Raw genomic sequence first — 14,694 nt, forward strand, 5'->3', positions numbered from 1 at the left:
TCGTATGCTGTCAGTGCAGCCCTACCAGCAGCGGTAAGTATGAAAACCTGCAAAAAAGGTAAGTTAGAGGGTTTTTTTCCAGCAATTAGATACATAATGGTCATCTAAATGTTTTTGGGAATTTTTGGGTTTTTTTTTCCCCCCTCACAAGGCCTCTCTCACTGCGCTCCCAGTCCCGGACTAAAGTTGCCAAAATCATTGTGCAATGCCCTGGCGCAGACGTAAATGGCAAAAGTTTGGCCTAAAAATGGTAGCGCAGCGAAAATGGTATGTTTGGCGTACGCCAAAAATCCCGGCCATATATATGTTTCAATGAGATCACCTCTCGTTCTTCTAAATTTTGGAGAATATAGGCTTAATCTACTCAACCTCTCCTCATAGGACAATCCCCACGCCATCCCAGGAATCAGTCCAGTGAACCTTTGTTAAACTAGCAGATTCAATAGTAACTTTTAAAAAGGAAATGGATTAATACCTGAAAGGGAAAGATTTGCAGGGCAATGGGAAAAAAGCGGGGGAATGGGACTAATTGGAGCCGCCTTCTGTGCTGTATGATTCTACGAGGCTCTTTTGTTGCAGTTATGTTGAGCTTTGACTTGCAACGAGTGTGTTGACTTGGCTTTCTTCAATCCTTCTCTCAGGTGAACTGATGGATGGTCGAAGAGGACTCGTCCCTTCTAACTTTGTCGCTCTGTTGCAAGATGAAGAACTGTTCCTGTTCCATTCTCTGGACACGGAGATGGACAACAATTTACTCAATTCAGACGTGAATTACATGGGCCTCCATCTCCATGACGACAGCATGTTGCAGGATTCCAAGGCAGATAGTCTCTGGCCGAGTCAGACGGAGAGCACATGTACAACGTACAACAGCACAGGGACACTGGACGTGAACATCGACGAGATTGGTGAAGATATTGTGCCTTATCCCAGGAAAATCAACCTGATTAAACAACTAGCCAAAAGTGTGATCATAGGATGGGAGCCGGCGTCCGTGCCTCCGGGATGGGGAGCTATCAATAGCTACAATGTTCTCGTAGACAAGGAAGTGAGGAATAATGTACCCTTCGGGGGTAGAACTAAAGCTTTGATCGAGAAGCTCAATCTGGCCAACGTCACGTACCGGATATCAATACAGAGCATGACGGACCGAGGGTGTTCGGACGAGCTGAGGTGCACCTTGTTGGTGGGGAAAGATGTCTGCGTGGCCCCTTCCCACCTGAAAGTGGACAACATCACGCAGACGTCTGCTGAGGTCTCCTGGTTGCCCAGCAACAGCAACTACAGTCACATGATCTTCCTCAATGAGGAGGAGTATGACATGGTCAAAGCTGCTAGCTACAAGTATCAGTTTTTAAATCTAAAGCCTTGCATGACCTGTAAGATAAAGGCCGTGGCCCAGCCTCACCAGGTGCCCTGGCAACTGCCCTTGGAACAGCGGGAAAAAAAGGATGGCGTGGTGGAATTTTGCACACTCCCCGCAGGTTTGATATTGCCGAGAGTTTTATATCTTCACCTACTGGTAGTCACGCTGAACGAGAAGGAATTGATTGTCCCAGCGGTGCGTATGGCTCTATTTGGTCACTTGGATCCAGCAAAAAACAGGACAATCAGGCCGGAGGGAGAGTAAGGGAGACAGCCCGAGTCGCTTGTGGGTGCAGCCTTAGTGTCAGCTGTGGCTCAGTGGCAGCACTCTCGCCTCTGAGTCAGGAGGTTGTGGGTTCAAGTCCCACTCCAGAGACTTGAGCACAAAAATGTTGACACTCCAGAGAAGGTCTATGATAGGGTGGAGGACAGGAGTGATTAAATGACAAAAGGAATGATGGTGCAAGGCAAAAGGAGGTGATAAACAACAAGTATAGAAACAAAAGATGGGTCCAGAGGAGATGAGAATGGTTACAGCAGAATAGCAGGGAGGAGAAGGGAAACACGGAAAATCTTGCAAAGATGAGACGGCTCCCACGTCCCAGGAATGTGGCGGAGAAAGGCGGGGAGATCCCAGGAGTACGGATCACCCTTCTGGTCGTGTACCGATAGGAGATCCCAACCCAGCACCAGCTTACCCCACCCCCAGCACCAGCTCACACACCACCCCCCAGCACCAACCTCCAGCACCAGCTCACGCCCACCCCCCCCCCCCCCCCCAGCACCAATTCACTCCTCCCCCAATCCCAGCTCACACACCCAACCCCAGCCCGCCCCCCACCAGCACCAGCAGATACCGTACAGGATTGACCACCCCCCCTATGGGCTGGGCTAAAGTTGGTCACGGCCATGGAAGGAGAGTTCACGTGGGGGCCAGTCAGACGGTTAATCAGCCCGAGAATCCTCCCACTGCTTCACACCGTTCTCCCAGAGGAGAGAGTGAAGATACGAAAACAATGAATACGCCATCCGGCAGACGGCTGCTCAGTCTGTGAACGCTTCAACAACAACAAACAACTTGTACTAATATAGCAACTTTAACATAATAAAATGTCCCAAGGCGCTTCACAGGAGCGTTATCAAATAGAATTTGACACCGAGCCACATAGGGAGATATTTGGACAGGTAACCTAAAGCTTAGTCAAAGAGGGAGGTTTTAAGGAGCGTCGTAAAGGAGGAGAGAGAGGCAGAGAGGTTTAGGGAGGGAATTTCAGAGCTTAGGGCCTCGGCAACTGAAGGCACAGCCGCCGATGGTGGAGCAATGGAAATCAGCGATGCTCAAGAAGCTAGATTTGGAGGTGTGCAGAAATCTCTGGAGGTGTTGTAGAGCTGAAGGAAGTTAGATACAGAGATAGGGAGGGTGTGAGATTATTGAAGGCCACCACTTCAAGGGGAAGAGATGACATTGAGGGTGGGGTTAATGGCTGATAGTCCTGAATTGAAGTAATGCGCGCGCGGCTGACCAGTGTCCTTGTGTGTCCCAGGTCCGCCAGCGCCTCCTCAGGATGTTATTGTCCAGGTTGGGACAGCACCAGGAACGATTCAGATCAGCTGGAAACCACCACAGCTCAGCTCAACGGGAACGTCGAACGGAGCCAGGGTCACTGGCTACAGCGTATGTGCTAAAGGTCAAAGGGTAAGTACCCACGGCCACCAGCCAGCACGGCTTTGGGTCTGTAAATGTTAAAGATTCTGATGGCAACTTCTAAAAGAAGAAAATGAGACTGAAATATGAGGCTGGGTCAGTATCGGACCGGTCAGTACCGGGCCTCTGTCAGTTGCGGGCCTGTGTCAGTACCGGAGCCGGGTCAGTACCGGGCCTGTGTCAGTACCGGGCCTGTGTCAGTACCGGGCCTGTGTCAGTACCGGAGCCGGGTCAGTACCGGGCCTGTGTCAGTACCGGAGCCGGGTCAGTACCGGGCCTGTGTCAGTACTGGGCCTGGGTCAGTACCGGGGCCGGGTCAGTACCGGGGCCGGGTCAGTACCGGGGCCGGGTCAGTACCGGGGCCGGGTCAGTACCGGGGCCGTGTCAGTCCCGGGCCTGGGTCAGTCCCGGGCCTGGGTCAGTACCGGAGCCGGGTCAGTACCGGGCCTGGGTCAGTACCGGGGCCGGGTCAGTACCGGGGCCGGGTCAGTACCGGGGCCGGGTCAGTACCGGGGCCGGGTCAGTACCGGGCCTGGGTCAGTACCGGGGCCGGGTCAGTATTGTACTCAGACAGTATCGGGGTCAGCCCCTCCCCGCTCTTCCCCCATAACCACCCCTATCACCTCTCTCCCTCCAGCACGGTATGCCATAAATAAATATCCAACACTTTGTTATTCTTTGAAAAAAGCCCAACAGAGGGTGAAGCTCTCTGCACTCCTGCAATCCTGGCCTTTTGCGCATCCCCCACTTCCTTCACTCCACCATTGGTGGCCGTGCCTTCAGCTGCCGAGGCCTCAAGCTATGGAATTCCCACCCGAAACCTGTCCAACTCTCTCTCCTCCTTCACAAGACTCCTTGAAACCTACTTCTTTGACCCTATCAAATTTTGTCTGATGATCGCTCCTGTGAAGCGCCTTGGGATGTTTTGCTACGCTATATAAACACAAGTTGTTGTTGTTTCTGTTGTGATTTCCAGGTTGCAGAAGTGATGCTCGCTACAGCGGAGGGTGTGACCGTGGACTATTTAAGAATACAAAATCTGGAAACCAGAGAGATAATTGTACGGACTGTATCCGCCCAAGGGGAGTCCGAGGACTCTTATGCTGCCGCCATCCCAACTGACCTACTGGTGCCTCCAACCCCTCAGCTCCGGGCTGCTCCCAGAACCAAGCCATTAGCAAGTGCCAGAGCTCCCGATACCAAAGAGCATCCAGCGGGCCCAGCTCTGCGAAGGGATGAGTCGTGGGAGCAAACGCATTCACCATCTCCTCATCACGGACGTTCTTTGGAGCCCACGCTGCTCAACTACGGGCTGTCCGCCAACAGGAGCAGCAATGGGAGGTCTCCGTCGCCACAGAGAATTCTCCCGCAGCCCCAGGGAGCCCCCATCTCCAACACTGCCGCTAAAGCCATTGCGCGAGAGGCAGCTCAGCGGGTCGCCGAGAGCCACCGGGTAAACAAGAGCCTTTTCCTTCTCTCTGGCTGCATCGCCAACGGTGCCGTACCTGCTCACTTTTAACACTCATGGGCCGAGAAATTGGGCATCATGGGGCGGTCACACTCTGGAGCCGCGAAACTTTGCGCCAGGCACGGAAGTCTCACCCCTTTCCATAAATTCAGGTTACCGCCCCAGAAAGGAGTGAAGCACTGCCTCCATCGTTGACACGATGGCAGCGCTATGCACTGGGCCGTACAGCGGGAATCGTTAGCGGCGCCAGGCCCTGTCGCAAACTCATTTACGTCACTCATGTCCTTTCGGGAAGGATACCTGCCGTCCTTACCCGGTCTGGGCCTATAGGTGAGACTCCAGTCCCACACCAACGTGGTTGAGTCAACTGCCCCTCTGGAATGCCATCAAACTGCTACAGATAGAAGTTCCACAAGGCGGCTCACCACCACCTTCACAGGGCAACTAGGGATAGGCAATAACTAGGCCTTGCCAGCGACGCCCACATAAGGGATGATATCCAATTGAAAACAAAGGCATACAAAGTGGCCAAGGCTAGTGGGAGGCCAGAGGATTGGGAAACTTAAAAGCCAGCAAGAGCGACTAAAACAATAATAAAGAGAGGGAAAATTGATTATGAAAGCAAACTAGCATGAAATATAAAAACAGAAAGAGTTTCTACAGGTACATAAAAAGGAAAAGAGTGGCTAAAGTAAATGTTGGTTCCTTAGAGGATGAGACTGGGGAATTAATAATGGGGAACAGGGAAATGGCAGAAACTTTGAACAAATAGTTCTAAAAACATCCCCGTAGTGGATAATCAAGAGGCTATAGAGAAGGAGGAACGTAATACAATCACTATCACTAAAGAAGTAGTATTCAGTAAAATAATGGGACTAAAGGCGGAAAAGTCCCCTGGACCTGATGGCTTGCATCCTAGTGTCTTAAAAGAAGTGGCGGCAGAGATAGTGGATGCATTGGTTGTAATTACCAAAATTCCATGGATTCTGGGAGGTTCCAGCGGATTGGAAAACTGCAAATGTAACGCCACTATTTAAAAAAGGAGGCAGACAAAAAGCAGGAAACTAGACCGGTTAGCCTAACATCTGCCGTTGGGGAAATGCTGGAGTCCATTATTAAGGAAACAGTAGCAAGACATTTGGAAAAGCATAATTCAATCAAGCAGAGTCAGCATGGTCTTATGGAAGGGAAATCATGTTTGACAAATTTGCTGGAGTTCTTTGAAGATGTAATGAGCAGGATGGATAAGGGGGAACCAGTGGATGTGGTGTATTTGGATTTCCAGAAAGCATTTGATAAGGTGCCACAAGATAAAAGCTCACAGGGTTGGGGGTAATATATTAGCATGGATAGAGGGTTAGCTAATTAACAGAAAACAGAGAGTCGGGATAAATGGGTAATTTTCAGGTTGGCAAACAGTAACTAGTGGGGTGCCACAGGGATTGGTGCTGGGGCCTCAACTATTTATAATCTATATTAATGACTTAGATGAAGGGACTGAGTGTAATGTAGCCAAGTTTGCTGATGATACAAAGATGGGTGGGAGAGCAAATTGTGAGGAGGACACAAGAAATCTGCAAAGTGGTATAGACAGGCTAAGTGAGTGGGCAAAAATTTGGCAGATGGAGTATAATGTGGGAAAATGTGAGGTTATCCACTTTGGCAAAAAAAATAGAAAAGCAAGTTATAATTTAAATGGAGAAAAATTGCAACATGCTGCAGTACAGAGAGACCTGTGGGTCCTTGTGCATGCAACACAAAAGGTTAGTATACAGGTACAGCAAGTGATCAGGAAGGCAAATGGAATGTTGGCCTTTATTGCAAGGGGGATGGAGTATAAAAGCAGAGAAGTCCTGCTACAACTGTACAGGGTATTGGTGAGGCCACACCTGGAGTACTGTGTACAATTTTGGTCTCCGTATTTAAGGAAAGATATACTTGCATTGGAGGCTGTTCAGAGAAGATTCACTAGGTTGATTCTGGAGATGCGGGGGGTTGACTTATGAAGATAGGTTGAGTAGGTTGGGCCTATACATTGGAGTTCAGAAGAATGAGAGATGATCTTATCGAAACATAAGACAATGAGGGGGCTCGACAAGATGGTTGTAGAGACGATATTTCCACTCATAGGGGTGGAATAAGGGGCCGTCCATTTAAAACTGAGGGTTGTAAATTTGTGGAATTCTCTGTCCCAGAGAGCTGTGGAGGCTGGGTCATTGAATATATTTAAAGTGGAGATAGACAGATTTTTGAGCGATAAGGGAATAAAGGGTTTTGGGGAGCGGGCAGGGAAGTGGAGCTGAGTCCATGATCAGATCAGCCATGATCTTATTAAATGGCGGAGCAGGCTCGAGGAGCCGTATGGCCTACTCCTGTTCCTATTTCTTATGTTCCTATATTCGTCCCCAGAATTAACATTTAAAAACCCATTTTAGTTTCAATGCAAAATTCTATTTACATAAAATTAATGCTGAGGAATAACAGGCAAAATGAGAAGTTATATTGTAGTTAGTGTTGCCTGTGAGACTATTGCATCTTTCTGTTTGCATTTTCTGCTAACGAGATCTCCCAAGTCTGTTATCTCCAGCACCGTTACTGAATTAGTGTAAAAGCAGAAAATGCTGGAGACAGTCAGCAGGTCAGGCAGCATCTGTGGAGAGAGAAACGGGAGTTAAGGATGAAGGGTCATCAACCAGAAACGTTAACTCTGTTTCTCTCGCCACAGATGCCGCCTGACCTGCTGAGTATTTCCAGCATTTCCTGTTTTTATTTCTGATTTCCAGCAGCCGCAGTATTTGGCTTTTGTTTTACTGACTTAGTGTGTTGCCTGAACTTTTTGCTTTCGATGAATTCTCTGTCCTGTATAAATATCACTAATGCTCGTCTGCCCAACCTTTTCAGGCTGAGAAACGAAGTATATTTAGCGAGAGGAGCAGCACTTTGCACCAGGAAAACTCCGACGATGAGGAAGATGTTTACGATGCCCAAAGCATCAAAAGGCCCGGGGGCTCGGTGGATGATTTCCTGAGGGGCTCAGAGCTGGGGAGACAGGTGGGAGTTCAGGAATAATCGCTCCAAATTCCCCTTTTCATTTAAAGATTTCAAATCTTTTTCTTTTGTCAAAGTTAAAGTAAGACGGTAGATTTTATGTAACGAAGACTCTGATTGGATGACTCCCAGTCTTCATTTGATGTTCGGAAGTGCTGGATTTTATGATCAATTTCTAATCAGCCAATAGAGTGAAAGGAAAGTCGAACAAAAAAATCATTGGCCCCAATCTTGCTGGGAAATGGAGGCCGAGTTCACGGCACACGCCGGTATTAATGCGCAAATCGTCAGCGGGTTCAGGGGACTGAGAGATCCGCCATGAGTCGCAAATCTCCAGAGCTTGCTGGTCAGTTTGCACCATGATAATACAAGGGAGAATCGGGCTAAACATAAAAAGTACAGAGGAGAGGTGAAAAAGAAAATAAGAGGGGCACAGAGACAGGATGAGAACAGATTTGCGGCTAACATAAAGGGGAACCCAAAGGTCTTCTATAGGCATATTAACATTCAAGGGTTGTCAGAGGAGCGGTGAAGTCGATTAGGGACAAAAATGAGGATCGATTGGTGGAGGCAGAAGGCTGACTTACTAAATAATTACTTTGCATCAGTATTTACCAAGGAAGAGGACTTTGCCAAAGCTACAGTAAATGAGGAGGTTGTCGGGATACTGGATGAGATAAAAGTAGATATAGAGGAGGTACTAGACAGGCTGGTGGTACTGAAAGTGGAGAAGTCACCCGGTGCAATGGGATGCATCCTAGGATGCTGAGGGAAGTAAGGGTGGAACGTGGTGGCCACAATCTTCCAATCCCCTTAGATATAGGGGCTGGTGCTAGAGGACTGGAGGATTGCAAACAGGGCACAATTTTGGAATTTGCAGATGATACAAAATCTGGAAGTGTAGTGAACAGTGGTAGACTTCAAAAGTACATAGACAGGCTGGTGGAATGAGTGGACATATGGCAGATGAAATTCAATGCAGAAAAGTGTGAGGTGATACATTTTGGTCAGAAGAATGAGGAGAGACAATACAAGCTAAATGGTCCAATTTTACAGAGGGTGCAAGAAGAGAAAGAGCAGGGGGTACTGGTGTACAAATCTTTGAAGGTGGCAGGACAGGTTAACAAAGCAGTTTGTAAAACATACGGGATTCTGGGCTTTATAAATAGAGACATACGAGAGTACAAAAGCAAGGAAGTTATAATGAACCTGTATAAAACACTGGTTCGTTTGTGTCTTAATTCTGGGCACCGCACTTTAGAAAGGATTTGAAGGCTTTTTAGAGCGGGTGTAGAAAAGATTTACGGGAATGATTCCAGTAATGGGGGACTTCAGTGACGTGGATAGACTGGAGAAGCTGGGTTGTTCTCGTTAGAGCAGAGAAGGCTAAGAGGAGATTTGATCGAGGTGTTCAAAATCATGAGGGGTCTGGACAGAGTAGATAGAGAGAAACTGTTCCCATTGGTTGAAGGGTCGAGAACCAGAGCGCACTGATTTAAGGTGATTGGCAGAAGAACCAGAAGCTGCATGAGGAAAATCTTTTTTACACAACAAGTGGTTAGGATTTAGGGCTGATAGGGTGGTGGATACATTCAATAGTAGCCTTCAGAAGGGAATTGGATAAATAATTGAAGGAGAAAAAATGTCAGGGATTTTGGGAAGGAGCGGGGGGGAGTGGGACTAACTGGATTGCTCTTCGAAAGAGCCGGCACAGACTCGATGGGCCGAATGGCCTTCTATGCTGTACTATTCTATGATTCCACGATCTCACCTTCAACTTCCCCGTTATTTATAAGAACTTGCTGGATTTGTGCATTAATTTCACTTTAAATTCGCTGCAGAAAGTTAGGGCTGGTAATTAACAGCGTAAGTACCATTTTAACGATAATTGTTAATGTGATGTTGATCAATTTCTCTGGCCCATAAAAGGGAACAATTTAAACTGTTGAGTCTCATTCCTGTTTGCAGCAAATTCATCTCCGAGATTTTAAAAATGTCAAATTTTAATTTTTTTAATAAGAAAAACCTTACTTTTCCTTTCTGTCTTTTTTTCTCTCTTAATCCAATCTTTCTTTCCCTCTCTCTATTTCTCTTTCTGGGCCTGATTTGACTCTAATTCACCCGATTTCCTACTCCGTCCCTCTGTTTCATTCTCAATCCTTAAATCTCGTGGGTTCAGGAGACAGACTGTGGGTCCTGTCGTTCACTGAGGTCTCAGACGCCCCATTGCCCTCGCCGTTCTATTATCAGCTCACACTCCCAGCAAGTTACGGTTCAAAACTATTTTGAGCTGAAGGGTGCGGGAAAAATCTGCGAGAAGCAAGATCTGGTCCTCGGAATCAGCTGAAATGAAAAGGATTTGGAAGATGAGCAACGGGTATGAGTGAGCAGGAGGCTGCTCGGTGCTCCTTAAAACCTACCTGTTTGACCGAGCTTTTGATCACCTGTCCTAATGCCTCCTTCAGTGGCTTGGGGTCAAATATTTGTTGATAATCACTCCTGTGAAGCGTTGGGCTGTTCTACTACATTAAAGGTGCTATATAAATGCAAGATGCTGTTGTTCCTTCAAGTTCTCATTTAATCTGCTCCGTGTCCCCTAGAATACCGTGCTGCACTGTGCACATAGCCTCAGTCTGGTGAGCCCTTGGGGCCCAGGCAGCTCAGTGCTGTTTGTGTTTACCGTTCTCACTCGCTACTCATGGGCCCGGAGCTTTGGCAAGGGCCGCAGCCTGATTGACAGATAACTGGAATCAGAACAGAAAGATCTGTTAGTGTCAACAGCTTGGGATATCTGGGAATTAATGGGAATAGAGATTTAAACTTCATGGGGAAAATTTTCCACTTCCGCATTTTGGCATAAATAATCACTAGAGAATCCCCCACAAGTATCGTCTGATTTAAATTAATGAATGGGAAATCGGACTCTCTCCATTAGGAACATGGAATTCTCAGCATTACATCTACCTCCCTGGATCCAAGTGATTGTCTACCCTTGAGTGTGAAACAGGAAATCTGCACCAATGGAAGGTCCAGCAGTCTTCACCCGGCTGCCAAAGATTGAGGACTGGACACTCCTGGTAATTCACAGTGATCCCATTGTCCTTTCTGGTGATGATTAGTTGTCCCGAAACAGGAACAGGTGTCACACGGACAAACATTTACAAACCACACTTAATCCCAGGAAGCAGCCCATCATTTATCTCCAATCCAAGATCCTCAGACTGCAGCCAATGAGATTAAAGGAGTTTGGAGTTTTTCACTGTCTGCCTTCGCTCTCGCCGTCTTCTGGCCAAATGGTGAGACGGGATTGGGCTCCGATTCACCTCTGTGAGCTGTAGCTCGGGACCTGAACCTTGGAAGGGACAAGATGATCATCTGCTCTCCAGGGAAGGGACCCACTTCAGGTACCACCATTTTGTGGAATGTTGCAAAAAGAAGAGTTTCCGTTGGATTCCTCCCAAAAGTGTCTCTCCCTTCGCACCTTAAGAACCTGGTCTTTGGTTCCTAGCCTGGTTATGTGCAAAGTCCATAGGCAGCCTTTTGGTGCCCATTCAAAATACATCCCTGCTCTCTAGTCCACCCACTCTGCGTTCATGGCCTTTGTAGATGTTTTGGGATGTTGAATGTTCTCACAAGCTATTAGAATCAGTCAGTTTGTCATTCTGCTCCAGAATTTCTGCTAAAGATGATTTTCTACATTCTATTTTCATTAAATGAATTGGCGCTTCCAGTTTCTCCAAAGGCCCCACAGAAACTGCTTCAAGCCTTAAACTCTTAAAGCTCTCGTGTGTTGCTCCTTACACACAGCTCCTAACAGAGCAGACACTTTAATGGTCTGTTCGTGGGGGATAAAAAGAGGGATCGATCAGCGTGAGAATTGACTCTGGGTCTGTTTAGGAGGAGCAGAAATCAAAGTATCAACAGCCAGTTTATTTCAAGTTGTGCCAGAGTTAGTTTGACAGGAAGAACTGTGGGTTCAGTCATGGAGCGCAGTTTGGATTCATAATAACCTTGAAATTGGAGCCGGGCCATTCGGGGGGGATGTCAGGAAGCGCTTCCTCACAAAAAGGGCAGTGGGAATCTGGAACTCTCTCCACCCAAATCTGTTGAGGCTGAGGGTCATTGAAAATTTCTAAACTGAGATCGATAGATTTTTGTGAGGTAAGAGTATTAAGGTTTACGGAACCAAAGCGGGCAAATGGAGTCTAGATACAGATCAGCCATGATCCAGTGGAAGAGTGGAATAGGCTCGAGGGGCTGAATGGCCTCCTCCTGTTCCCATGTTCCGAATACCTCCCTTGTGGTCACTAATCTGTCAAGTTCCAACATTCACTTGGCATTGTGACCGTGAGCTAATTTTGCTTGCAAATGGAGATTTGGTAACACCTAGTTCCAACCTGTTGTAAGAGGAAAGATTCTCTATTTCCTACTGCCCAACCGCTGTGATTTTGCCTTTGGCTCCTTAATTTCTAAGTACGTCCAAGGTTGTTGAGTAAGCTGCCCTGGAAGGGCGTTGTGATGATTAAATGTTCTGTATCACTTCTTGTGCTTTATACGTCTGCTCTCTGTTTCTCTATTCACTTGATGTCTTGGCGATCCTGCTCCTGACCTTTATCAGGTGTTCCTATGTTGCTATTTTATTGCTATGTTCCTATGTTGTTCCAATGTCCATATGTTCCTCCTATGATGTTCCTATGTTCATATGTTGCTATGTTCCTATGTTGCAGCTCATTTGATGTTTGCAGTTGGTATTTTGATGCGTTTTAAGTCTTCTCTCAGATTTAAAGATGTGTTAGCTACCTTACTGGTATCTTTCTGCAATGAGTTTTGTGGTCCATACTCTTGCATTTATCTGACTGATGTGATTGGCTGGAGCTACAGAGAAGGGTCCTTATTCCTCAGTGATGTCATCTGATCACCATGGTGGCGAATCCTGACTTGTACAAGAGAGGGACCAATTTCCCTGAAACGTTAAATGTTCCTTTAGTTAGTTGATTAGTGGCAAGGGTCAGGGTTAGAATATTGCTCCAGTGTTTGTGACTGGGTAACCATTTGGTAAACTAGGTAGACGACAGGTGAAGTCTTCTTACTCTACACTGCACTGCAGATTCTGTAAGAAAGTAAGGATCGCTCCTAGCGTGACAGGACACAGAGGCAAGTTTACCTTTTTGCACTTTTTGGTGTCAACAGCAACACTACGGCCATGCCGATGACTACCATACGGAGAGCAGTCGGGGATCCGATTTATCTGACATCATGGAGGAGGATGAAGAGGAGCTGTATTCAGAAATGCAGCTTGATGAGGGGGGTAGGAGAAGGCACAGTGTGACTTCACATAACGCACTGAAGGTAAGGCACATTCTACATACACAACAGCACTGACTGCACGCCGAAAGTTAATCGTGCAAAGCACTTTAGGGCATTTCTGAGCTAAGGCACTCTGTCAATGCAAGTCTGTCTTTCTGCCTTCGATATCGCAATGTCCTCAGTCACAGAAGCTTCAACATTTTGTTTTTTGAGTTCAAGGAAATACGTTGTAAAGATTTAGGTTTTAATCTGGCTCCCTTCACTGGTTCAATGTTCTCCTTGAACATGTTGAGGCACCAGTTCTCCAACCGGGGAGTGGTCCCACTCATGGTGGTAGGGGGATTCTCAGCTGATCCTTTTTAACTCAGCCCAAGCTCTGATGATTGGGAGCTCAAAGTCTGCCAATGACACAAAGATTGGTGGCCCAGTAAGTAGAGTAATGGGAGCATAAAATTACAGAGAGGCATTGACAGATTTAAATGCTGATAAGCTATGGGCGGTGGAGGGCCAAAGAGATTTAGGGGTCTATCTACACAGATAATTAAAATGGAGTAGTCAGGTACAACACATGTTCAAAAAGGCTAATAGAATGTTGGCCTTGATAACTAGAGGGCTAGAATATAAAGGGGATGAGGTTTTGTTACAGCGATGCAAAGCCCTGGTTAGACCACACCGTTCTGGGCACTGCACATTAGGCAAGATATATTGACCTTGGAAGGAGAGCAGTGCAGATTCACCAGAATGTTACCCGGGCTCCAAGGTTTAGATTATGAGGAGAGGTTACATAAACTAGGCTCGTATTCCCTGGAATATAGACAGTTAAAGGGGCGATTTCAGATTTGGAAAGGAATTGATAGGGTCGATAGAGAGAATCTATTTCCACTGGTGGGGGAGTCTAGGACAAGGGGATAACCTTCAAATCAGAGCCAGGCCGTTCAGGAGAGAAGTTAGGAAATATTTCTTCACACAAAGGGCAGTAAAAGTGTGGGATTCTCTCCCTTAAAAAGCAGCAGATGCTAACTCAATTAATCATTTTACATCTGAGATCGATAAGAATTTTGACAGACAAGGGTATTAAAGGGATATGGAACCAAGGCACGTGGATGGAGTTAAGATACAGATCAGCCATGATCTCATTGAGTAGTGGATCCGGCTCGAGGGGCTGAATGGCCTTCTGCTTCTATGTTCCTGTGAAGCAGAGTTGGGATGTGGTGAGACACCCTGCAATGGGTCAGCAGCTTTAGGGCTCCGACAGGTCAGGTGTTTCCTTCTCATGATGGAGTTCACTATAGATGAGTGTGAGAGGGGGCATTTTGGTAGATGGAATAAGGAGGACATATACTCCTTGGAAAATAAGAGTCTAAATGGGGTAGAGGAGCAAAATATCTGGGGACACAGATACATAAATCACTAAAAGTAGCCACACAGGTTAATAAGGCCATAACTATCAACTCAAGCACTGGGGTTCATTTCTAGAGGGATAGAATTGAAAAGCAGAGAATTAATGTTAAACTTGTATAGAACCTTGGTTAGACCACACTTGGCGCACTTTGAACAGTTCTGGTCATCTTATGTTAAACAGGATATAGAGGCACTGGATAGGGTACAGAGAAGATTTACAAGAGCGATACCAGAGCTGAGAAGGTATAACTATCAGGAAAGATTGAACAGGCTAGGGCTCTTTGCTCTAGTAAAGACTGAGGGGTGAAGATAGAGGTCTTTAAGATTATGAAAGGGTTTTATAGGGTAGACGTAGAGAAGATGGTTACACTTGTGGGGGAGACCAGAACTAAAGGCCATC

General features: G+C 46.8%; 1 protein-coding gene across 5 annotated transcripts in view; it reads left to right on the forward strand.

The window, feature by feature from the left end:
• rimbp2b (RIMS binding protein 2b) overlaps positions 1-14,694 on the forward strand; it is a 78,459-nt gene that overhangs the window by 24,673 nt on the left and 39,092 nt on the right. For 4 of the 5 annotated variants that reach the window (XM_070888146.1, XM_070888147.1, XM_070888149.1 and 1 more), the window contains 5 exons: positions 642-1,484; positions 2,910-3,061; positions 4,047-4,523; positions 7,440-7,589; positions 12,777-12,935. In XM_070888146.1, coding sequence (XP_070744247.1) covers positions 642-1,484; positions 2,910-3,061; positions 4,047-4,523; positions 7,440-7,589; positions 12,777-12,935 — 1,781 coding nt within the window. The remainder of the gene's footprint in view (positions 1-641; positions 1,485-2,909; positions 3,062-4,046; positions 4,524-7,439; positions 7,590-12,776; positions 12,936-14,694) is intronic. The other variant, XM_070888148.1, reaches the window with a different exon arrangement.

The sequence above is a fragment of the Pristiophorus japonicus genome, chromosome 8 (assembly GCF_044704955.1).
Source record: "Pristiophorus japonicus isolate sPriJap1 chromosome 8, sPriJap1.hap1, whole genome shotgun sequence".
In the NCBI taxonomy this organism is placed as follows: domain Eukaryota; kingdom Metazoa; phylum Chordata; class Chondrichthyes; family Pristiophoridae; genus Pristiophorus; species Pristiophorus japonicus.